The sequence below is a fragment of the Hyperolius riggenbachi genome, chromosome 5, assembly GCF_040937935.1.
Source record: "Hyperolius riggenbachi isolate aHypRig1 chromosome 5, aHypRig1.pri, whole genome shotgun sequence".
Classification (NCBI taxonomy): domain Eukaryota; kingdom Metazoa; phylum Chordata; class Amphibia; order Anura; family Hyperoliidae; genus Hyperolius; species Hyperolius riggenbachi.
Window position 1 is genome coordinate 49,978,711 of NC_090650.1, and position 25,432 is coordinate 50,004,142.

The following is a 25,432-nucleotide window of genomic DNA, read 5'->3' on the forward strand; positions in this document are numbered from 1 at the left end:
TGGCACCTATACACTGCCTAACCTGTCCTGTGGCACCTATACACTGCCTAACCTGTCCTGTGGCACCTATACACTGCCTAACCTGTCCTGTGGCACCTATACACTGCCTAACCTACACTGCGGCAGATATACACTGTCTAACCTATACTGTGGCACCTATATACTGGTTAACCTGTCCTGTGGTACCTATAGCTGGCTAAACTATACTGGGGCACCTATATGTGGCTACCTATACTGGGGGAACTCATACTCACCATCAGTATGCTGATCCATCGTTGTGTATTGAAAATCGTGCATCGCATCGAAATCGCAATTTCTGACATAAATCGTGTAATTCAATCTTTTCCTAAAATCGTTCAGGCCTACTCTTCACCTCCCTCCCCACATGACTTCCCCCATGATCCAGGGCTTCAACTTCAATATACCGTAGCTTCCCCTGGTGGTCTGGAGTGGGACAAAGGGAAAGTGGAAAACCATTTGTGGGCCAAATTTGATGGTTTTAAGAGGCAAATTTCAATTTTGGCAGAGCTAGACATGCAAGCACTAGATGTTTCTTTACTGAATTTGTCACCTCTGTTGAAGTAGAAAACTCAGCAGAAGTTGGACAGGAACGTTAAAGTGTACTGTACATATGGTTGGCAAGGTCACCATCTGCAAACTGATGCCTGCTGAAAAAGGTCCTATTAGTATGGTTTTAGCTGATGAGCTTCACCTGTGTTTCAATTAAAGACGTGAAAAGAGTGGCGTGTCACATGATGTGGCAGCTTCCAGCAAGCAGGTGGGGTTAGTAGAAGAACAATGGGTTCGGCTTTACATGGCTGAGATGATCTAGTACTGTGGATCTCTTGCCAACACGTCGGATTCTCAGCAGAGGCGGCCCTTACTGGCCTCATTGGTCAAGATCCATACAACATGTGTACCAGGCTTACTGGAGACTAGGAACTGCTGTCATAGATCCGACCCTATTGGGCCAGACCATTATCTTTTACAAGTATCTGTGCAAAGTTTTTATATTTACACAAAACCAGAGATATTCAGTGCTGTATTTATACTTGATAGGAAGCCGAGAGTGGCCTATTGTTCTGCATTATCAACCATTTCAGGCTGAAGGCGGCTTATCACAGACTGTGAGGAGAATGTGCTTGAACAGGATTATTCATTCACTGCACGGGGAGGGATAAGACAACCAAACGCAGGATTCAAAGAGAATTTTCAAACTCGAGAATCGATGGGGACCATTTAAATCTCCGGAATCGAGGGAAATTAATTTCTGTATGTATCATTTCAGAACTAAAATATGGATTAGTTAGAAAAGTGGTAAATGTGAAATATTACTACATGCCGAGGGAACCCAACAAGTCGAAGCTTTAAAGTGGAACCAAACGTTTCATCTTCACCAAGGAAGCTGTCCTTCCTTAAAGCAGAACTGAAGTCGGAACTTCCTCTCTGCTCTAAAATATACGCAACAGCAAAAAAAAAACAAAAAAACTTTAAAGTGCACATGAACTGAGAGGGATGTGGAGGTTGCCATATTTATTTCCTTTTAAACTACACCAGCTGCCTGGCAGTCCTGATTATCTCTTTGGCAGCAGCAGTGTCTGAATCACACACCTGAAACAAGCATGGAGCTAATCCAGTCAGACTTTAGTCAGAAAAGTCAATTAACCCTCAGCATGCAAATTCTCATGCAATTTTTTTTCACACAATTCATGCAGGAACCAACGCTATCCCTACAGCCAAGTTAACAGCCGGGGTCTAGGGGTAAAAAAACAAAACAAAAAAAACAAAAAATGTTCTTGCATAGCCACATACACTGCGTAGAGGGCCCCCCTTGTTAGTATGTGTCATAACTCAAACCCAGTAGCATGCATAGTACAAACATACAAGCATTCAGTCCGTCAAACCTATGTAGGAATTAGGACCACATATCCAAACCTCCCGGGACACATAATGCATCAAACTAACCCTCCCCCCCTCCGTGCGCATTTGGAAGCGCGTATGATGTGCTGAAACGCATGAACGGCAGAAGGGCACAGCCTGCCCTTCTACCGTTCACATCTACTGCGCTACGCAGCAGTACGATGCGCTAGGAAGCGCTTGCGTACTGCTGCCGCAGAGCTGATCCCATCACTGTCAATGGAGGGGATCAGCAGCGCAGCTGGCAGCGGCGCTGATTGTGTGCGATCGTATGCTCTGCGTTCGGATCGTACGGCCATCTGTGCTAGGTAGATGTGAACGAGGCCTAATACCGCGGCCGGTTTCTAAAGAAGGTTACACTATTGGTCACTGAGGAATGATGTGAGCCTAACGGCTAATGCCAAATTACGTACTCAGAAGGGGCTGGGCTTCCACAAACGGCTCAGGGCGGAGCTTGGATATGGCCCGCGCTCGGTTGTGGGGATCAGATTGCAGATGTGGTAAGCCTCTAATTACATACATTTAGGTATTTAAGGATGTGCTGTGCCACAAATGGGTGTATATTGTTTTTGTCTCTAAGGAAGCAGGTTATCCTGCGAAACAGGCCGTCAGGCCACACACTATGCAACCACTGTCTTGCATGTTGAGGATGGGATAACTGTGACATGCATTTGACTTATGCTGGTGCCTGGACTCTATTTGCTCCTCCTATCTATAATCGAATCTGGTTGGTCTGGAAGCACAGCTATCGCACCTGATACACTCAACGATCTGCTCAGTTATCTAGTGCCGATCTTCTCTCTTCTTCCAACCGTACACCTATATGTGGAATAAAGACTTTCCATTTTGGGCTGTGCAAAAGTTCAGATGTGCTTTAAGAGAAGTTTGTGTATCCTCCTTTCCTATGGAGTAGGAAGTAATGTGGTAAGCAACAGCCCCTCAGTTGCTGAGTCATGCGCCTCACAGTTCAGCTTTTGACAATATGTAAACCTTCAAAAATCCCTGGCAATACCTTTGTACAAGTACATACAAACACATACTAAATCAAAACAATTTGTGCATCTTGCAGCCCGTGGAGAGCTTGTGCACCGGGCAACAGAAAATTAAAAAGATCCACAGACAAGTCGGTGACATGACAGGTTCCCTTCAGCCAGAACTCGATTCGGCCAATTATCTGGCGGCTGAAAACGACCCGTGATCCCATACAGCACTCTCTGGAATTCTCAGGAAAGGGAAAATTAGAAACAGGTTAACAGATTTCCCCGTAGCTACTCTCAGTTGTGTGTAATGGGATTACATAAGTAGAGAAAGGACTACCCTCCTCCAGAGATGTCAGGCCGGTTACAGTAGCCTGGCATCCACAGGGAATAGCATTCCAGTCACAAGAAAAATGATCAGGCTCTATAATAATCCAGATTTGCTTCAATGACCTCCGCCCCGCACTGACCTCGCCCTGACACGTACTTCCACCTACTGGCAAGGCCCAGCCACAGACAGAACACATCCAGCTCCACATCTGCACAATCGCCAAAGGATAACACTGGTCACACCCTGCTAGTTACAGATCACCCGGCATCCCTGCAGCTCCTTATCTCCATAGCACAAGATGTCAGCTTCACACTCTATAACAGTGAGCTCACCCAGACACCAGAAACTCACCAGAGACAGATAACAGAATGCTGCATACAAACAACATGCACTGCAGATCACTATAGGGCAGGGCTTTTCAACCTTTTCACTAATTGTACCACTTTTATCGCCTGAAAAATGTAAAGTACCACCACTATGCCTGCAGTAGATCTGACCCGATCAGATTCGGCTGTTTCTGCCGGAGCCCAAGCTGTGAGCCGCTACTGCACATGCGCTCACGTCAACAAGGAGATCTTTGGGGGCCCCAGCGCTGGATCCCCTCTGAGGAGGAAGCCCATTTAAGATCCAAAGGGAAGTACCACCCAGGGGCACTTTTTTCTTACAGGTAAACTTTAAGAAAAGGGGGGGGGGGGCATATGGAAGGGGAATTGCAGGAGGCATTGGTGGGAAAAAGGACTAAAATTAGATTGCTAGCCTACAGATGGCCAATATAGGTAGCCATTCCAATTCCTTGATCCCTTTTCCTGCTTCAGTATAGGTAGCCTCCCCCCACCACCAGATACCTGGGCAGTGACTCACCACCAACTTCAGTTCCCTCTTACTTACTCCTTGCTGTGCTGCCCTACGGAATAGTTCAGACCTCAGATCAGTAGGAACCTGGCCGCAGTAAAGAGATAACCAGGTGAATGGTGCAGTGACGGCAAGAAGTAAGCAGTGATGTCACTTGCTGTATTTGAAGTATACCTGCCATCACTGTGCACAATTTACCTGGCTGTCTCCTCAATGCTGATCTCAGGTTTAAATTATGTTGCCGGGCAGCACAGTGAGGAGAGAGCAAGGGGTAGTCAAACTTTGTGGAGACAGGACGGGACCAGGACAAGCAGCAGGCAGGCAAATAAGGGGCAGTCAAACTTGGAGTGTACCACCTGGCCAACAGCAAAGTACCACTGGTGGTACGCGTACCACAGGTTGAAAAGCCCTGCTATAGGGGACATCCTACACTAACAGCATGGCATTTGGAGCCAACAGGCGAATAGGATTATTATGAAGATAACAGTCAGCTGGGAACCTGAACTCTTGTACGGGACAGAAGGAAAACAGAGTAATGCACCCTATATGTATTTAGAGAGTTTAGCCTTTATATTTCCCCCTCACCTGTGACTAATCACAAGTTGTAATTTGATCTCTTCCCTGTGTCACCTGACTGTCATGGCAGATAAGCACATTTGAAAGCACAGGATGTTAACAATATGTCTGCTTCCATGGAAGAAGGAAGTAGAAACACTGTAGATTTATTGCAGGATTTGTATCAGCTGTAACAAAAAACAAAAAAAATCTCTTTAAAGGCCCATTTACACTTGCAAACCGCAAAACGCTATCGCTTTGCTCTGGCGATTTTTGGCGATTAACGCAAAAAAAAAAAAAATCGCCTTCTATAGCACTAAACGCGATCGCCGGGAAATTGCCTGAAAATGGTGGAGGATACAAATTTGCGTTTGGCGATTTGTGTTAATCGCCGGCGATTAACGCAAATCGCCCAAGTGAGAACAGGCCCATAGGTATTATGGCACTAGCGCTTGTACATTTTGCCTAAATCACCGACAAAAACGGCGCTCAGATGCGAACGGGGCCTAAAGGTTATTATGCTGCCGTGTATCTTTTACAGCAGAGAGGAGGTTCTGAGTTCAGGTCCCCTTTAGATGGAACCTGAAGTTGAAAAAATTGCCCCTAGGGGGTTACTTGCTTTTGGGAATGGGAAGCCTCTGGATTCTAAAATCCCTGATGTCCTCCGTAAGCCCGGTCCAGTGCTGGGACCCCCCCAAAGAGCTTGTCCCCTCTTGGGGCCACTTTGCTTTCTTTGGAAAAAGCGGGTCTGGAAGGGATCCACACTACTTGCGTAGGTGGGAGCCGCCTGCCCAGTAGCACAGACCCGATCCGGCTCGGCTACTTCCGCTGGAGCAGGATGGTGCACAGGGAGGCCACTCTGGGGATTACAGTGCTGGAACGAGCTGACGTATGAGGATGAGGGAAGCTTCTTTAGGATCCAGAGGCTTTCCCCTCCCAAGGTGAGTATCTAATGTAATCTAAGTAGTCTGGATTACATTATTATTATTTAGTATTTATATAGCGCCGACATATTACGCAGCGCTGTACGGTGTGTGTATGTATATATATATATATATATATATATATATATATATATATATATATATATATATATATATATATATATATATATATATATATATATATATATATATATATATATATATATATATATTTTGTCTTGTCACTAACTGTCCCTCAAAGGAGCTCACAATCTAATCCCTACCATTGCCATATGTCTATATTATGTAGTGTAAGTACTGTAGTCTAGGGCCAATTTTAGAGGGAGCCAATTAACTTATCCGTATGTTTTTGGAATGTGGGAGGAAACCGGAATGCCCAGAGGAAACCCACGCAGACACGGAGAGAACATACAAACTTTTTGCAGATAGTGCCCTGGCTGGGATTCGAACCAGGGACCCAGCGCTGCAAGGCGAGAGAGCTAACCACTACGCCACCGTGCTGCCCATAATGGAAAAGCAGAGAAGTCAAACATGCAGCACATCAGGTGATTCAGACACTACTGCAGCCAAATAGATCAGCAGGTCTGCCAGGCAACTGGTATTGTTTAAAAGGAAATAAATATTGCAGCCTCCACTTCAGTTGTCCTTTAAAGCATTTTAAGAGGAACTCCAGTGAAAATAACGTAATGAACAAAAGTGCTTCATTTTTACAATAATGATGTATAAATGATTTAGTCAGTGTTTGCCCATTGTAAAATATTTCCTCTCCCTGATTTACATTCTGACATCTATCACATGGTGACATTTTTACTGCTGGCAGGTGATGTAAGGTGTCAGTGGAAGTAGCTGCTGCTTGCTTTTTTGGCAGTTGGAAACAGCTGTTATTTCCCACAATGCAACAAGGCTCCCACAGTGTGATGTCAGCACCATGGTCCTGACATCACACTGTGGGAGGGGTTTCACCACAATATCAGCCATACAGAGCCCTTTGGTGATCCGTTTCAGAAAAGGGAAATATTTCTCATGGGAAAGGGGGTATCGGCTACTGATTGGGATGAAGGTCAATCCTTGGTTACGGGTTCTCTTTAAAGGACAACTGTAATGAAAATTATGTGGAGGCTGCCCTATAATACCAGTTGCCTGGAAGCACTGGTCTATTTGGCTGCAGTAGTGTCTGAATCACCTGATCTGTTGCATGCTTGTTCAGGGTCTAGGACTAAAACTATTATAGGCAGGGTATCAGCAGGATAGCCAGGCAAAGGGATTAAGTTAATATAAAATGTTTAGCTGTTCAGGACCTATAAATGTTATAGAGAGCAAAATGTCTTGCTCTCTAATATTAAGGTGTATAGAATTAGCTCTAGCTGTTCTTCAAGTCCATAAAAATCAGTTCATATAAAAGGGTGTGTGAGACGTCCACTCCCCCAAGGCATAGTAATATAAAATCTCTTAAAATATGTCAGTCATGTGGATTTTCAGCTCGCATTGCAGAGTGGTTACACCAGCCAAGATACCGCTCTGACAGCAATGTTTACATGCAGCGCCTCTGTCCATTCACCTTCCAAATAAAGCAGACCTACAAACACGCAGAGTGGAGCAGCTGCTCCCAGCGCACACACACGCTCATTACGGGCCATTTTAAGCTGCAGAAAAATCTCCGCGTGTAATCGACCATGCTAATTCTGTCCAGTGGATAATTGGCATTCAGCAGCAGAAAAGGAGACACCTGCCACAAGCACTGAGAGATGCCGGCTGTCCTGTGTCACATATCAGAAAGGAGCGGGGTACATGTCGTCCACTGCAACCTGACTCATTCCTAATGCTGCCCACACACATGGGCAGATATTCCTGCAATCTCCTTTTACTACAGATTTAAAGGGGAACTGAAGAGAGAGGTATATGGAGGCTGCCATGTTCATTTCCTTTTAAGCAATACCAGTTGCCTGGCAGCCCTGCTGATCCTCTGCCTCTAATACTATTAGCCATAGCCCCTGAACAAGCATGTAGCAGATCAGGTGTTTCATCTGACAAGACTAGCTGCATGCTTGTTGCTGGTGTTATTCAGATACTACTGCAGAGAAATAGACCAGCAAGGCTGCCAGGCAACTGGTATTGATTAAAAGGAAATAAATATGGCAGCCTCCGAATACCTCTTCAGTTCCCCTTTAAAAAAAACAAAAACAAAAAAAAACGGGTCAGTAAAATTTAAAAAGAGGGATTGTCAGCTACAAAATCAAATTCCATTTACCCACTGCACTGTGTTTAATATGCAGCCTGCATCCTTACCCTGCATTGCAAGCACAATCCATTCAGAAAGGTTTCTGCTGTAATAAATCTTATCTCAGTCAGACTGGCTGTATTTGGCACATTGCCGACGAGAAGGAAGCTTGTCATCTTCCCTCCTACATTCCTGCTCCTCACTGATTGGCTGGGGGCAGTTCAGCACCGATTGATTGGCTGAAGGCAGAAGAAAAAGTAAGGGAGGAAATTACATCAGGATTGGCTTCAGTCAGAAGGAATCAAAATGGCCAGGAAGAGAATCCTCTGTATATACTATATGAGATTCACTAAAATCAAAACATGGATAGTACAATACATATGTTATGTAAGTAGAGCAAGTAGTTACCTACTTATATATTTGTTTTTTTCCCCTGAGTTAGTATGGCTGACCCAGCCGCTTTAAAAATACAGCATGTAAACTCATCATAGTTAATTGTTATCTACTACCCAGCCTGATTTTGCATAACTATGATTGTTTTATTACATTTAAAGTGCCAAATGATTGCAAATGAAGTATAGCCGCCTACACATGTAGGACGACTGTTGTTCGAAGGGATTCAATTCGATCCCTCTGCAATAGATCCGGGCAGAGTGTTGTACAGATGTGTCACTAGTCTGCAGGCTACCAATGTATTCTGTTACGGAAGAGAGACCACGACAAACTGTACACAACGGAGCAGGAAAGGTAAAGAGGAGAACAATGGGCTTGGCCGAGAAACTCTGGATCCGGTCCACCGTACACACATCAGGGCCACCGTACACACATCAGAGGCCCAATCAGCCGAGAACCATCTAGTGTGTACAAATAAGTTTGCCTTCTTAAAACAGAAGATGTTTGTGATGATTCAGCTTTAATTGAGCAACTGCGGTTTCCCATGATGCATCACTCCCAAATATGCAAATTATCTCTTTATGCCCCTGAAAGCCAGGTACACATCCAGAGCTGCTGGTATATAGTGAGCCAATAGCTTAAAAATTCTCTCTTTATGCCCCTAAAAGCCAGGTACATATGCAGAACCGCAGGTGTATAGTGAGCCTATAGAGCTTATAAATTAACTTAAAACTGAATTATTGTAAATACTGGTACCTTCTGTATTAAAAAGGCAAAGTTATACTTAGTCTTGATTTTTATTAAAAGGGCTTTTTGGTCTCTTGTAGGACCGACACACACTGAAATTCGTCAAAAAAAAAAAATCAGAGAGATCGAATCTGCCAGGAAACGGCTAGGAAAATCTATAAATGTATGATTACCTTTACACGCTTTTATGCTAAATTAAGCATAAAATGAACCATCTGAAGCAACTTTCATTGAAATAATGTCTGCATTTTTGACCAATCACACCCTGTAATTACCGTACTAATTGATTTTTATGTAGCTGAAGATTTCAGGGGAACTTCAAACAACGTGCTCTAATTTGCTTGGGGAGGGGGGGGGGGGGGGGGTCAAACTTTTCATTCAAACAGTAAATGGCTACCCTCAACAACTGATTTAATGCAATCAAAATTTTAACGGCTACCTCTTTAATAAATGTACTGAATTTGATCAAATCACAATTAACTGATCAGTATTTAGCTTCCTTTTGCCCAAATGCTGCCAAAATCGCAATGTGTGTAGCTATCACTAGAAACATGAAGGATTCTGTTGCCATAGCAACAAGAAAAGGTTACCTTTTTTTGAAGCTCGTGGTCACATGGCCTCCAGTGGCTGATTGATAAATACTAGTGAGAAGAAAGCTATCTGCAATGCACACAAGAACCATTCACACTCGGTGTCATTATTTCTAGTGTGTTTTAGAAGGAAGAACCTGGTTACCACAGAACAGGCCATCATGGAGACAAATGCTTGTGTGTATACAGGTGGGGGAGGCCACCTCACTTGTGGCTTTGGCCCAGCAGTAGGGAGCTATGTCCCTGGGCTGCAACTGCAAATCCAACCAGACACCGCCATGCAAGACGCAGCACAGGTCAATGCATATCAAATGCCTGATTGTCTTCTGATTTTGGTCTGCTGTATGACAATCAGGTGTGTGCACACGTGGCAAATGACTAGACGAGCGACTGATAACAGGCGGTTTGCCTGATCCATCCCAGTGGATAAACACATGACTTTTGGGTTGATACCGTTCAGTTGGCCACATGTGTACAAAATCGTTTGACTGAGGTACTGGTTTTGAATGCAGCCATGGCGTGCAGTCTGTCATTTCGCTTGCGCGCAGTATGCTGATGAGTTGGTCATTCTGTTGGTTGGTGCGTGGAAAATACAAGTCATGTTAACAGTTTTTCATGGGGTCGGTCATGACGCCGACTCCTCAGTTTATGAAACCTCCGACTCCAGATACCCAAAATTGCTCCAAATCCTTAACTCCCATCTTACACTTACCAGGGCTGTGGAGTTGGTCCAAGAAAAATCACCAGACCGACTCTTTAATTTTATGAAACCTCCGACTCCTACTCCAGGTACTCAAAATTGCTCCAACTCCACAGCCCGGTTGGTCGTGCACATTGTTGGACACAGGGCTGTGGAGTCGGTACAAAAACCATCTATTTCCGACGACTCCGTTTATGAAACCACAGACACAGACTGAAGGAACCCAAAATTGCTCCGACCCACAGCCCTGGTTGGACATTTGTAGGAACATTTAGATCCCTACCCAGTGTATTCCCCAGGCTCTTTTAGCTAGGTGCTGCACCCGGCTAGTTTTGGTGAGCACCCTGTCATCGGCTCACCTCCTCTGCTATAAGCAGAGTTGTGCACAGAAGCACTGGCCCTGAATTCCTTCATCTCACCCGGCTGGAAAGAATTTTTGGAGAGAACACTGTAGCCTACCCAAGGTCAATTTCGGGTGGGAAGCCGATCAAACCTACCTAAACCATACATTTTTGGGACCTGGAAGAAAACCAAACCACTCAGAGGAAACACATCCCAACACAAGCTGAACGTACTATCTCCATGCAGAGCAGTGTTCTCCCCAGCTGGGTGGCATGAAAAAGTAGCTAGGTGGGGTGCGACAAGAGAATACCGGGCCGCCGCTTCTCTGCACAACTCCGCTTAAAGCAGAGAAGGAGGAGGTGAGCCAATGACAGCCGGTGCCCACCAAAACTAGCCGGTTGGAGCACCCGGCTAAAACAGCCTGGTGAGAACACTGCAGAGAGTGTCTAAGAAAGGAACTGAACCTGGAACTCTAGTGGTGCAAGGTTAGAGACACTTAACCACAGCACTGCCCAGCATCATAACTACCTGAAATGGCTCATACACACGGGTTACAACTGTCGCCGCAACCACGTGGCACGCGCGTGTTGCGGCGACAGGTCCCCCGTGTGTATAACGCGTGCGCCACGAACCGTCGCTAGTTAAAGCTGTTAAAGCTGTCGCCAGGCGATTGGCATGGCCAATCGTCGGCAACAGCTATCGCCGCAACTATCGCTGGTCCACCACACGTACTGCATGTGTATGCGGAATTGCAACAGCATCCCATAGACCATGGACAGAGCTTCCGGCCGCGGGGGGCATCTCTCTGTCCCTCTGTGAGCCGTGTGTACGGCTGCTGCAAAGAGGGACCTGGCGACGACTGTCACGCACATGTCCCGGTGTGCTAGCGACAAGCTACAGCGGTAACCCGTGTGTACCCGGCTAAAGAAATGAATGACTTCTGCAACCCAGCAACTCAGTGTTATTTTTGGTACTCCAATTCTGAGAATGAGCCAATAGTCTGCAGAGTTTTCCACATCAGCCGGTGTGAGGTGTATAATACAGGCGAACGCGGCACACCCAGTGCTGAGAGACTGGAAAAAGAAATCGTAGGGCAGTTTATAAAGTCAGCGAGCAGGAAGGAGACCTGCTGCACTTGCTGGAATGTGTTGTGTTTTTTTTTTAATGGAACATTTCATTGAAAATTCAGTTTTACACTCTTGCGGAAGTGCCATTGTAAAATATCCCAGGGAAGGGAGGAGGGAGGGACACGTCAGATTACTATGTCAAGCATGAAGCCTTCAACCTGCTCCATAAGCGGCCCTGCGGGCTATTCTGATCACGGCTGAAATTCTGCAGAAAAGAGTGATAAGAGAGGGAAGAGGGGCCACTCATGTGATCCTAAATGATAGAGCTCAGAAGCACAGCTGCCGCCTCCGCCTCGCTTTATTGAGAGGCGTGTCTACAACAAGGGAATATACATCTGCATGAGGCAAGTCAGTACAGATTTGATCTCACAGCCGTGAGGTCATCACAACACCAAAACGGCAGTGTGCAAGTGAAATACTGGAATGTGACATCAGCCTGTGTGACTTCCAACCCTAATCACGCCTTCATCACACCGTGGCTGGACTACTGCAATGCCCTCTATGCAGGCCTTCCTAAGAAAGACTTGCACCGCCTGCAGCCAGTACAGAACGCTGCTGCAAGACTGTTAACAAGCCAACCCCGCCATTGCCACATAACACCAATCGTTCGCTCACTACACTGGCTACCTATAAAATGGAGAATCCTTTTAAAATTGGCAATACCAGCATTCAAATGCCTATACGAACTAGGTCCTGGATTGCAACTGCGTCAAACTTCCCAGTTATTAGATCCAAAAGGATCTAATAACCTGAGCAACCCCAGAGTCCAACTAAAAAACTTTGGAGCCAGAGCTCTCTGTCATGCTGCCCCTAACCCAGCCTTTCTCAAGCCTTTTCCCCTGGAGGAAGCCTGAAAATAACTTTTCGATCTCAAGGAACCCCTGCAAACAATTTTGGAATCTCGAGGAACCCCTGCATTTATTTTTCCTGAGGCATGGTCTTTAAAAGTAGGTGTGGCTGTTAATTTCACTACCTCCTATTACACTGCCACTCATTTTACTGTGCTCATTATTATTCTGACCCCCAATTTAATGCTTCTTTTTACTGTACCACCTATTATAATGTTCTCTATTATACTTCACCCATGATGGGGGAAAATGCCAAGGAACCCCTGCAGAGTCCTCAAGGAACTCTGGTTGAGAAAGCCTGCCCTAACCCATGGAATGCCTTGCCACACCCAATAAAGACCGCTACAACCCTGGACACATTTAAATCAAAACTGAAAATTCACCCGTTTAGTCTGGCATTTATGATCACATAACATTTTCCCCCTGTACACATCACTATGTACTGACCTGAAGTAAACATATCCGCTTTGGATCCTACAGGAAAAAAGCGCTTCACAAATCCTTATTTGTTGATTAAACTCAGCGGTCTCACTACTCAGTTCTACACCTGCTCTCAGAATTCAATGAGGTGACTTACTAAAGCAAATGTGTGCTGGAGGGACTCTGGGTCTTCTTCAGACATCCAACCATACGTGTGGGACTCAAGCACAGGGGTTTCATAATTAAAGTCGAAGGTCCAGTTCACGTTGCACAAAAAAATGTTACATTTAGTGGAAGTAAACAGAATGCATCCCAATGGATTCAAAAAGATCCTATGAAAAGCAATGTGCTTTGGGTCCTATGGGAGACAGGCACTTCACAAATCTTTTGTTGAGTACTTCCTTGCACCAGTCAACACTAGATTTCTGTAAAAATATAACCAATATTTCACTGGGACGCCACTGCGAGCTCTTGTACCGCTCAGTACCAGGGCGGTAGAGTTGGGAGTCGAAAAGTCGGAGGTTTCATACACTGAGGAGTCAGATAATTTCTGTACCAACTCCAAAACCCTGGTAAGTATTAGACTAAGGGTTGGAGTCGAGTCATTGGTAGCAATTTTGGGTACCTGGAGTCGGAGGATTCATAAACTGAGTAGTAAGAGGTTTTTTGTACCAACTCTGCATCCCTGCTCAGTACAGTAAGGAGCTGTATGACCTTCAATTGCCAGCTGCTTACCCCCTCGCACACTCTATCCAAGAAATGGTTGTTACACACAATGCAATTTCCTGTCTGATTGACGGGTAATCTAATACTGGGCATACTCGTCTCGTTTTTGCCGCTTGATTCTCCCGCTCGATCGTTTCGCCGCTCAATTCAATAGTCAATTCTATTATCTTCAGCTCATTTTTCTTATCTTTTTCCATTCACTACTATCCGGAATCGAGCAGCAAAACGATCGGGTGGCAGATTGGACATGTTGGAAATTACCTATCGAGCCATCTTAATGGCTCAAGAATGAGCTGTGTATTCCCAGCATAACAGGAAGTGGCATCGCTTGTACATGTCCAAACCCCTTCCAATCGATGCTGGGATCAATCCAATAACTTGCCAAAACCGATTGGGAGCTGATCAGACATGTCGGAAAGAATCAGGTCGAGTCTGTAGATCAGACAGGAAGTTGTATAATGTGTACCCAGCATAAATCTGGCCATCAACAACCCAATCTTGGTTGCAATTATTTACAAACCTATGTAGTAGAAAGGTAAATTCAGAGAATATCCTTCAAACAGATACTTTAGGTCAGTGGTGGCTAACCCTGGCACTCCAGCTGTGGTGGAACTACAAGTCCCATGAGGCATTGCAATACTCTGACAGTTTTAAGCATAACATGGGGAAGCAGAGGCATGATGGGATTTGTAGTTTTATCACAGCTGGAGTGCCATGTTAGCCATCACTGCTTTAGGTGGTCACATGTACCCCAGAATTACATAGAAGTGGTAAAACGTACAATCACGATTGTATCATAAATGGCCACTTTAGGCCCGGCTACTGGAGCATTCAAAGAATCACTGTTGATTCCCAAAGTGATGGGCTAATGAACGCCTATATCCGTGATCCCACTTACGCAACTGCGACATCGCAATCGTGGTGCCTGAAGTATTTTCAAAGCGATTTGATTCGGAAAGTGCAAATTTGCATACCCTGGAATCACTCTCGAAATGGCTATATTTTTAGTGGCAAAATTACTCTCAAAAACGATTTCTCGTTTGTCCCAGCCCTAAAGATCTTTCCCTATCTGGTTTTGATCAATATTACAATTTATATACAACTAGGGAGGGCCCTAGTTCAGTGATCTGCAAACCTGGCTCTCCAGCTGTTAAGGAACTGCAAGTCCCACAATGCATTTGCCTTTATGACTCATGAATGGGCTGTCAGACCCCCTGTAATGCATTGTGGGACTTGTAGTTCCTTAACAGCTGGAGACTCAAGCTTGCAGATCACTGCACTAGTTTATCAAATATTTTTCATTTCATGTAATTAAATAATATCTTATGGTGTATGCCTAGCATTGCTAATACACTTTCATGTAGCCTCTGTACCCCAAATCCTCATATGACATTATCCTAAAAGGTTTTGAATATTGCTAGCCCATTTCTGAATGGGTTGATATCAGTATGTACTGTAGAGCTGTGTTGACTCCTGCAGCCTGAGTTCAGCTGCTGCTACAGAAGCAGCCTGGCTGGGCACACTTGTCTGAATGCACTGGCTACCCAGAAATAAAAGAGAGCTAAATGGGAGGAGATACCACTTTGCAGGAGGGGGGGGGGGGTTGGACGAGACAATGTGGGTGACTGCCTCTGTCTCCTGGCAGGGAGGCCGCACTAGGGACAGTCTGGGCCTTATGATATTTTATTTCACGCAGTAAAATAAAACGCACTGGGCTACAATTACACAATGGTTTTAATCAGATTAAGTGTAAGAGATTCCATAAGTATTAAACCGCATAAAAATTGACAAAAAATATTTACGGTATTTTTTTTTTACAGCACTTGAAAAATTACTTGAATCCCAGGCAGTAATTTTTATTAATCGGCCATGGGTGGGGAACCAACCGCTGCATTGCTCTGTACTGAGTTTATCAAAAAACTAAAGGAAGCACTTCAAAAAAGACAAAGTGGTGCCAGGTGGCAAAGCAGTTATCCATTTGCCTCACAATAGGCATCAAATGCTGACCAACCTCATCTAAATATCAAGATTCTTGGGCCTCTTTCACAGCGGGACGTTAAAGTCGCACGTTATAAAAATTTATAACGTGGACTACGCACAGCAATACAAAGTCTGTGCAACATTCACAGTGCACATGTTGCGTTGTGTGTAACAATATTTAGAAAGTGCTGCATGCTGTGCGTTTAGCAATAAATTTGCTGCGTTGTGTGTGTTGCACATGCTCAGTCTTTTTTTTTTTTTTTAAATGTAACGCATGCGCCGTTTTCGTTCCATCAGTATGCGACAAAAACGGTGCACCAAGAGACAAAATTCAGTGCAAAATAACGTCCAATTTCATAACCTACATGCGTTGCGTTAGGGGCAAGTTGTGCGACTTTAACGTCGCATCAAACGCAACCTCCCACTGTGTAAGTAGCCTTAAAGTGGACCTGAACTCAGAACTCCTCTCTGCTCTAAAAGATACATAACAGTATAATAATCTCTAAACAAAAAAACATTTGTTAAAGCTGATACAAATCCTAAAAATACATTTGCACAGTTTCTACTTCCTGATTTATGGAAGCAGCTTTTGCTTTCAAATGAGTTTATCTACTTATCTGCCATAGGCAGTCATGAGATTTAGGGGAGGATCAAATTACAGCTTGTAATTAGACACAAATGAGGGGGAATTAGACAGGCTATACTCTCTAAATCGATTCAGGGTGCATTTCTCAACGTTTTCCTTCTGTACTGTGCAAGAGTTCAGGTCCACTTTAAGATTCGTACCCACAACAATTTTGCTTCAACTTTTTTCCCAACGAGCGACCACTTCAGCGGTTTAATAACTGTGTGCGGCAATTGTGACCGTCACGGTAGATGGCATCACAGTCGATTGTTTAAAGAGGAACTCCAATGAAAATAATGTATTAAAAAAAAGTGCTTCATTTTTACAATTATTATGTATAAAATATTTTGTCAGTTTGCCCATTGTAAAAAATTTTAAATCCCTGATTTACATTCTGACATTTATCACATGGTGACATTTTTACTGTTGGCAGGTGATGGCAGGTGATGTAAACAGCCATTTCCCACAATGCAACAAGGTTCATAAACAGGAAACTGCCAGGACCATGGTCCTGGCAATTTCCTGTGGGAGGGGTCTCACCACAATATCAGGCATACAGAGCCCCCTGATGATCAGTTTGTGAAAAGGAAAATATTTCTCATGGGAAAGGGGGCAGTGTTCTCCCCAGGGCTCTTTAAGTGGGCGGGCCGCCCGGCTGGTTTGAGATCCCGCCCGCCTACCTTGTTACAGCTGATGTCACGCTGGCAGAGCGGTCCATTGCCTGCTATAATCAGTGCTCAGCTCTCGCTATACATTCATTGTAGTGCAGGAGCGCTCATCTGCCTGTGTGACCTGTGTAAGGGGCAGGGCTGGGTAACTGTCTATCACCGCCATAACTGAATGCCTCTCCTATGCCCCGCTTTGCTGGTTGCCTGTGTCTGGTAGCTTGCAGGCAGCTCAGCTAGCAGAGGCAGCCGCCAGTTACAACTACAGAGTGCAGGGAAACTATTCCTGTCATAGTTACTTGAGGGCGGCTGGGAGAGAACCTGAAGCTGCACTCTCTCCCTCCTCCACCTAGCGATCGTATCTACACAGAGTCTCTCCTGTGCCCTGGCAGCATGAATCTTCTTCAGCTCTAGATACTGTACACGGCAAGGAGTTCTGACGCCCCGCCCCCTGTTTCCTGGCTGCTTCTCTACAACACGAGATCCTCTGAAGCATGCCACACTGATGCCGGGAAAAGTTCAAAGCACTGCACATGAGTGGATAATCATCCTTCCTCTGGTGTGAGTGAGACATCTTCTAATCTTCACTTCTTATCTGATATTGTGCATAGTCGGCTTAGTACACCGAGCTTTCAAGATAGGGGACCTGTGAAAACGAACAATGGCTGCAATGTGGATTAGCTGACTTGCTGGGGATGGAGCCGGAGGCTGCTGCTGAATGCTGTCTGTCTCATCTGCCTGCTTGGTTGCCCATAAGATGTGATACATTACTTGATTTTTAGCAACTGGCCGATCCAATCACAGGGATTTAATCTGCCAGAGATCAGTTGTGAAAAGTTTCCTAGGGCAGTAAAAATTACAAATCCGGCCCTGGCTGTACTAGCTGGACAAAGTATGTTAAAAGCTGCTGCTGCTGCAAAAATAGTAAAAATGGAACATAGATCCAGTGTTGAGGGTATGTGCAAGTGCCTTGAAAAGACAGTGTGTGGGGGTGATTCTTGCAGCGTTCACATGCATGTTATTTCATATGGATGTTATTTGCTGCTGGGGTAGAGGGGTATTGCAGATAATTTACTATGATACTGACTCCTGTTTACTATCTGCAATACCGCTTGACCCGAGCAGCAAATCACAACCATATGATAAACAAAAATCACCCCCTCTATGAAATGCAACACCCCTGTATGAAACGTGAAATTATCCCCCCCCCCCATATTTAATGTAATAATCACCCCAGTATGAATAGCAACTATAACACCCATATTCAGGGTTCTCGCCAGGCTCTTTTAGACGGGTGCATCATCTAACTAGTTTTGGTGAGCAACCGGCTGTCATCAGCTCGCCTCCTCATCCTCTTCTTAGGCCTAGTTCAGACTATACGCGATGCCGTCCGCATTTTGGCAGCGCGTATAGTGTGCGACACGCAAGAACGGTAGAAGGGCATAGACAGCCCTTCTACCGTTCCCATCATATGCGCTGCGTGGCAGTGCGATTGCGCTATCGCGTGCTGCACGCATTTTTGGGAATCGCAGCGCAGATCCCATTCATTGTAATGAATGGGATCTGCAGCGCAGCGCATAGGAGCGCAGATGGCGTGCGATCGGACGTGTTGCGTTCCAATCGCACAGCCATCTGCGCTAAATGATGTGAACGAGGCCTTATGCTGTAGGTAGAGTTGCACTGGTCCAGCATTCCCACCTCGCACCCCACCCGGCTACTTTTTCATGCCACCCGGCTGGAAAAAAATCCTGGGGAGAACACTGGGGGGTATCAGCTACTGACTGGGATGAAGTTCAATTCCTGGTCACTGGTTTCTCTTTAAATCCTCGTACACCAGCGCGAATTACTGCGATCGAGTCTCTCCAGTCGTGTGTTCCTACAGTACACAGTGTCAGGGAAGGATCGCCCGTCGGGTCGCGGTTGCCGTAGGTTCCCCGATCCATCTTCTGTTGTTCTTGTGGCAAGTATCTAGCTCTAGTGATCAGGTAACCACACAGATTCAAGAGACTTCAAAGCAGAGCAAGACTCACAAACAGGGCTGAGCATTCAGTATAAAAATCATCCGACTCCAACTCCTCAGTTTATGAAACCACCGACTCCAGTTACCCAAAATTTTCTCTGAATCCAACTCCATAGTCCTGCTCAAAAACGTGATTTTTGATAATCCACATGAAGCCAGATGGGTGCCTTGTATATTAAAACCTTGCAACATGCTCCCGTACAGAACCTAGTGAAAAAAAAAAATCACCTGAAAGAGGACCTGTCAGCCATACTATCTCAGAAAAAAACAAAAGCATATATACAGCCTGATTGGCTGAAGCCTCTTTCCCTCCTGTTTCCCCTCCCACACCTCTGTTCCTCTCTGAGTGGCCAATATTTCTCATGCTGAGGCAATGCACTTTCTATAGTGAAGGGTGGGCAAATCAGGCAGAGGAGAGTAAGGGAGGAAATGACATCAGGATTGGCTTCAAAATAGCCACAGTTTAAATGTAAAAAAAAAAAACACTAAAATTAAAATGCGTACAGTGCAATACATCTGTTATGTAAGTAGAGAAAGTATTTATCGACTTAGTTAAGTCTGAGGAGAAGTAGAGAAGCAAAAATGGACAACCCAGCATGCCCTGCAACTTCCTTTTTGTGTACCAAATTTTGTGCATACCAAATAAGAGTCAGGTAAACTGGGGAATGATCATTTATCAACAAGAAAAGTAATAGTGATTTTAACTTTTGGATTGTCTGGTTAGCGTCCTTATTACTCGTTTACCAGATAAAAATAAAGAATTGATTTTTTGATTTTATGCCCGACAGTTACACCTGAAGGCACCTGGTTTCTTTGCCAACAAACATTCAGCGGATCTCATCCTCAAGCAGAAGTAAACATGACCAACTTAGCAGACAGGACCAGCAAGGCACTGCCAAGATAACCATAACTACCAGGGCTAATTCTTAGCTTTCATAGACCAAAAAAATGACCTTAAAAAGTCTTGCTTCCCTGGAAGGCCAAATCAATAGTCTCAGATTGGATGTGGCAGAAAATGTAAAAGTTAGCAGAGGATCAATGAATGTGTTCTGTATTAAGCAGGGAAAGTCGTAACACAGCAACAGTTCAGCATCCATGGCAAATCCCATCAAAAACCTTGGTGATCTGTTAAAGGACAACTGTAGTGAGAGGTATATGGAGACCGCCATATTTATTTCCTTTTAAGCAATACCAGTTGCCTGGCAGCCCTGCCAATCCTCTGACTAATACTTTTAGACATTGGCCTTAATTCACTAAGATCATGCTGGAGATAATAAAGCAAGAGAAAAAACTTACCTCCACACAGTGAGAGAGTTATCTTATCTCTTCATTCCTTACGTTACCTCTTCTGTAGTTAATTTACCTCCTCTGTAGTTATTTTCACACGCAGTTAATGAACAGCCTGTCTTTAACTCTGGAGTTATTTTAAGGATTAAAGAGTTAACTTAAAGACAGAAGAGTTAACTTTAGGTTTGCCTGAGGTAAAATGTTTCCTGAATACTACATGCCTTATTACCATGGTAACAACTCTAGAAGAGTTATTAAAGACAGGAGATAAGCTTAGTGAATTGAGGCCATAGACCCTGAACAAGCATACAGTAGATAAGGAGTTTCTGACTTTGTCACATCTGACAAGATTAGCTGCATGCTTGTTTCTGGTGTGATTCAGAGACATGTCAGCAGCCAAATAGAACAGCAGGGCTGCCAGGCAACTGGTACTGCTTAAAAGGAAATCAATCTGGCAGCCTCTATATACCGTACCTCTCACTACAGTTGTCCTTTAACCTCTGAGTGTTCATCCAAAATGAATCGTTCTTATCAATGAGATGCTATTGCAAGACAGTGCAAACGTAATGTTTTATGCAGAGCAATCCGAACCAAAGTGGTTGTAAAGACATTTATGGGCACTTGGGACGTCACTGTTTCCAGTTTAATTTTCCACTTCTCGTTTGTCTGCACTGCTTATCATACCTGTGCAGATCATACAGCACTTCAGCACGCAACAAGTATGGATGGATCTGTGAGCAGTCATTCCATAAACTACATACTTACATTAATTGTTGCCCAGAACAATAGTTTCTGATTGCTAAGGTTAACAGTTTATGTGTTGTGGTACAAACATGGCGCTTGGACCCCTTTTCTGTTCTACCCTGGGTGGAGAGAGAGGTGAAGTGGGAGGTGCCCAGCTGCAGTGACAATGGCGTCAGCAAAAGATTATACGACTTAGCCAATCGCTGAATATTAGTATACCATAACAATACACACACTGGATATTTCTGGACAGCAAAAAGTTTAGATATGTACTTAGATTAGTTTACAGTTTTGAAGCAATAAAACCGCTTAGTTACCAACAGGGCTGTGGAGTCGGAGCAATTTTGGGTACCTGGAGTCGGAGGTTTCATAAACTTCGGAGTCGGATGATTTTTGTACAAAATCCACTGCCCTGGTAAGTATTAGACTATGGAGTCGAAGTCGAGGAGTCTGAGCCATTTTGGTTACCTGGAATCTGAGGTTTCATTGACTGAGGAGTTGGAGTCGGATGATTTTTGTACTGACTCCACAGCCCTGGTTACCAAGCAGCTGAGAGCCAAACATCAGCACATCTTCAAACAAGGGTTCAAACTAGTTCAATCAATCAAACAATGCATACAACAGACAGATATTTGAATTAACTGCTTGCATAGGAGAGCTTTCCAAACCACTTATGGGCACTTGGGAGGAATGGCTCTGCACAAAATTGTCCCAAACAAAATACGAAGCAAATAAATTGATATCAACCTGCTATACAGTTACAGACGCTTTGGATTTCAAAGACAAATATTGAGGACAGTTTCAGTTAATCAAGGAAGCGTACAGGTGCCCGGTGAGGTCATGAGCCTCCCAGCCAGTAATCTGCCTAGTTCACAAATCCCTGGCTGACCACTCTATAGCTGTCCCTAATTGCATGCTTCTGTAGCACATCTGACAGGCATTTGTCAAATTCTGAGGAAAGTTTTCACCAAACTACAAAATGCCAAACATCAGCTATACGATGCAAGGCAGTCAAGCTAGGGGGGTGAGATGTGTTTACTACACCATTCTGTCACCCTCCATGAGAATGAGCGCTAAATGTAACAATGCAAGTCACATTACATTATTTAAAACAATGTTCAACAATCAACAAGGCAAGTTTATTCCATCTTTAAAGAGAACCCGAGGTGTGTTTAAAGAATGTTATCTGCATACAGAGGCTGGATCTGCCTATACAGCCCAGCCTCTGTTGCTATCCCAAACCCCACTAAGGTCCCCCTGCACTCTGCAATCCCTCATAAATCACAGCCGTGCTGTGAGGCTGTGTTTACATCTGTAGTGTCAGTCTCAGCTGCTCCCCTGCCTCCTGCATACCTCTGGTCCCTGCCCCCGTCTCTTCCCTCCAATCAGCAGGGAGGGACTGGAGTTCTGCAGGAGGCGGGGAGAACAGCAGACTGACACTATAGAGATAAACACAGCCAGCTCTGACAAGCTGTTTGTCAGCAGCATGGCTGTGATTTATGAGGGATTGCAGAGTGCAGGGGGACCTTAGGGGGGTTTGGGATAGCAACAGAGGCTGGGCTGCATAGGCAGATCCAGCCTCTGTATGCAGATAATATTCTTCAAACCCACCTCGGGTTCTCTTTAAAAAGAACATACGGTGTGAGAAATATGGAGGCTGCCATGTTTATTTACTTTTAAACAATACCAGTTCTGGTCAGTAGGACCAAATCACGCACCTGAAACAAACATGCAGCTAATCTTGTCAGTTTTGTCACAGACATCTGATCTGTAGAGGACAAGCAGGATAGCCAGGCAATGTGCATTATTTAAAAGGAAACAAACATGTCAGTCTCCGTATCCCTCTCACCTCGAGTTCCCTTGAAGCAGCCTTGTATGCTTACACAAATATAGTTACACAGTGGAAGACCATCTAATAACGCCCTGTGAAATAGAATATGATCGTTCACACATTCGCACATCTGCATAATGTCCAGTGACAGCCAATAAATAGTACCACCATGCCTGACCATAGAGATTTGGTGGTGTATAAATAGTTATCGTAATTAGTTGCCATTGAGTATTTTTGTGTGTGGGGGGTGAAGCTGATGATCTGAAACAGTGAAATGCCCACTGGGATATGACAGACGGCAGGATTCATCAGTACTCACTGGAGATCAGTGTTAAATTTGGCTTTCCTGCAGTGTATTCTATGACAAACCGGAATAAGTGGGGGCTGAATTGGAACTTCACACAGTGCTGATCAGACAAGCTGTCCACTGATCACTAGCTTCCAAATCTGAGAAGCCATGGCTGTCCTGAAGAGCCATGCAGAAGAAAATTTCACACAGTCACATCAAGTTTAGTAGGACCTCCATAGGGGCAGGAAGCTCAGAAGGTTTGTGGGGTAGGGTCAGCAGTGCCCTCTAAAGCTCGGGAGTCCTACATGAGGTCAAGAAGTTTAGAGGAATGCTCCACAGGGCCAAGGAGTTCAGTGGGACCATCCAAAGGGTCAGGAGAACCACCCTCAAGGTGAGAATATAGGGGGTAGGTACAAGAGAGCCTTGGCGCGTCGCCGGGGGGTTCAGGGGAGCCTTGGCACGCCGTCGGGGGGTTCAGGGGAACCTTGGCACGCCGTCGGGGGGTTCAGGGGAGCCTTGGCACGCCGTCGGGGGGTTCAGGGGAGCACACCGCGGCGTCGGGGGGTTCAGGGGAGCACACCGCGGCGTCGGGGGGTTCAGGGGAGCACACCGCGGCTTCGGGAGGTTCACGGGAGCACACCGCGGCTTCGGGAGGTTCACGGGAGCACACCGCGGCTTCGGGAGGTTCACGGGAGCACACCGCGGCTTCGGGAGGTTCACGGGAGCACACCGCGGCTTCGGGAGGTTCACGGGAGCACACCGCGGCTTCGGGAGGTTCAGGGGAGCACACCGCGGCTTCGGGAGGTTCAGGGGAGCACACCGCGGCTTCGGGAGGTTCAGGGGAGCACACCGCGGCTTCGGGAGGTTCAGGGGAGCACACCGCGGCTTCGGGAGGTTCAGGGGAGCACACCGCGGCTTCGGGAGGTTCAGGGGACCACACCGCGGCTTCGGGAGGTTCAGGGGAGCACACCGCGGCTTCGGGAGGTTCAGGGGAGCACACAGCGGCTTTGGGAGGTTCAGGGGAGCACACCGCGGCTTCGGGAAGTTAATGGATGAGGGATGTTCAAGGGAGCTTTGACCAGATTCAGAAGGTTCGGGGAGGACACCACAGCTTCTGGAGGTTTTGGGGAGCCCCGACGCACCATTGGGTGGTTTAGGGGAGTCTTGACATGCCGTTGGGAGGTTCATGGGAGCCAACCATGGGTGAGGGAGGTTCAGGGGAGGACAACACGGATTCAGAAGGTTCACCACAGCTTTGGAAGGTTCAGTGGGCGTACACTGTGGATGAGGGTGGTTCAAGGAAGCCCACCACGGTGTCAGAAGGTTCAGGGGAGCCCACCACGGATTCAGAAGGTTCAGGGGAGCCCACCACGGATTCAGAAGGTTCAGGGGAGCCCACCACGGATTCAGAAGGTTCAGGGGAGGACACCGCGGCTTCGGGTGGTTCAGGGGAGCCAATCATGGATGAGGGAGGTTCAGGAGAACCCAACACAGCGTCCTGGGTTTCAAGGGAGCACACCGTGGCTACAGGAGGTTCAGGAAAGCCCACCACAGTGTAAGGAAATGTAGGGGAAACCTTCATAGACCTTAGGCACATCTTTGGAGTCAGTGGTTCCCCATAGTAACTGGAATCAGTGGTTTCCCATAGTAACAACCAGGCGCTGTGAATCAATAGCATGATACCGCAAAAGCCAGTGCCAACATCAGATAGGCTGAAAAGCAACAAAACAGAGGTGTCTCCACTCTCCACACACAGGGAGCACCTGTGGCAGCACAAATCCCAGTGACCGTCTCACCTCGTCCGCGGGGCTGCTGGGCGGCTTCCCGTCCCCGTCAGGTGGAGCAGTCCGGCGGTGGCTCGCCATGATCCCGTGCTGTGCCGACTACAGAGGAGGAGCGGAGGAGACCACATTGGCGGAGGACATGTGGAAGGCGGGGGGGGGGGGAGCGCCGGGAGCTCTCGCCGCTGCTAGGGAGGAGGGGGAGGAGCCGCCGCCGTGCGGACACCACGCATCATCGTTCCCCCGCTCTCCCTAGTCCTACACTGACTCCGGCTGTGCAAGGCGCTCGGCGCACGGGGAGGTGGGCGGGACTACTCTCCACCAATCCGCCACCCGCCCCGCCCATCCATCCATCTAACCCTCTCAGCGCCGGACTCGGTGAGCTGTCCTAGGGGCTAGGGCGCAGGCTCGCCATTGAATTTTGATCCGGCACGGTCTTAGTTAAGAAAAAAGGGCGTGGAGATGACGTCATGAACCAGAGGGGGTTATAAAAGCAGGGAGCGTTGGCCGGGGGAGCAGATGG

The 25,432-nt window shown here is 46.1% G+C and overlaps 1 protein-coding gene across 1 annotated transcript in view; it reads right to left on the reverse strand.

Annotated features, from left to right (window-relative positions):
• Window positions 1–25,193, reverse strand: part of ARHGAP21 (Rho GTPase activating protein 21) — a 243,186-nt gene extending 217,993 nt beyond the window's left edge. The window contains exon 1 of the mRNA XM_068235615.1: window positions 24,925–25,193. Coding sequence (XP_068091716.1) covers window positions 24,925–24,993 — 69 coding nt within the window. The 5' untranslated portion in view covers window positions 24,994–25,193. The remainder of the gene's footprint in view (window positions 1–24,924) is intronic.
• Between the last annotated feature and the right edge of the window lie 239 nt (window positions 25,194–25,432).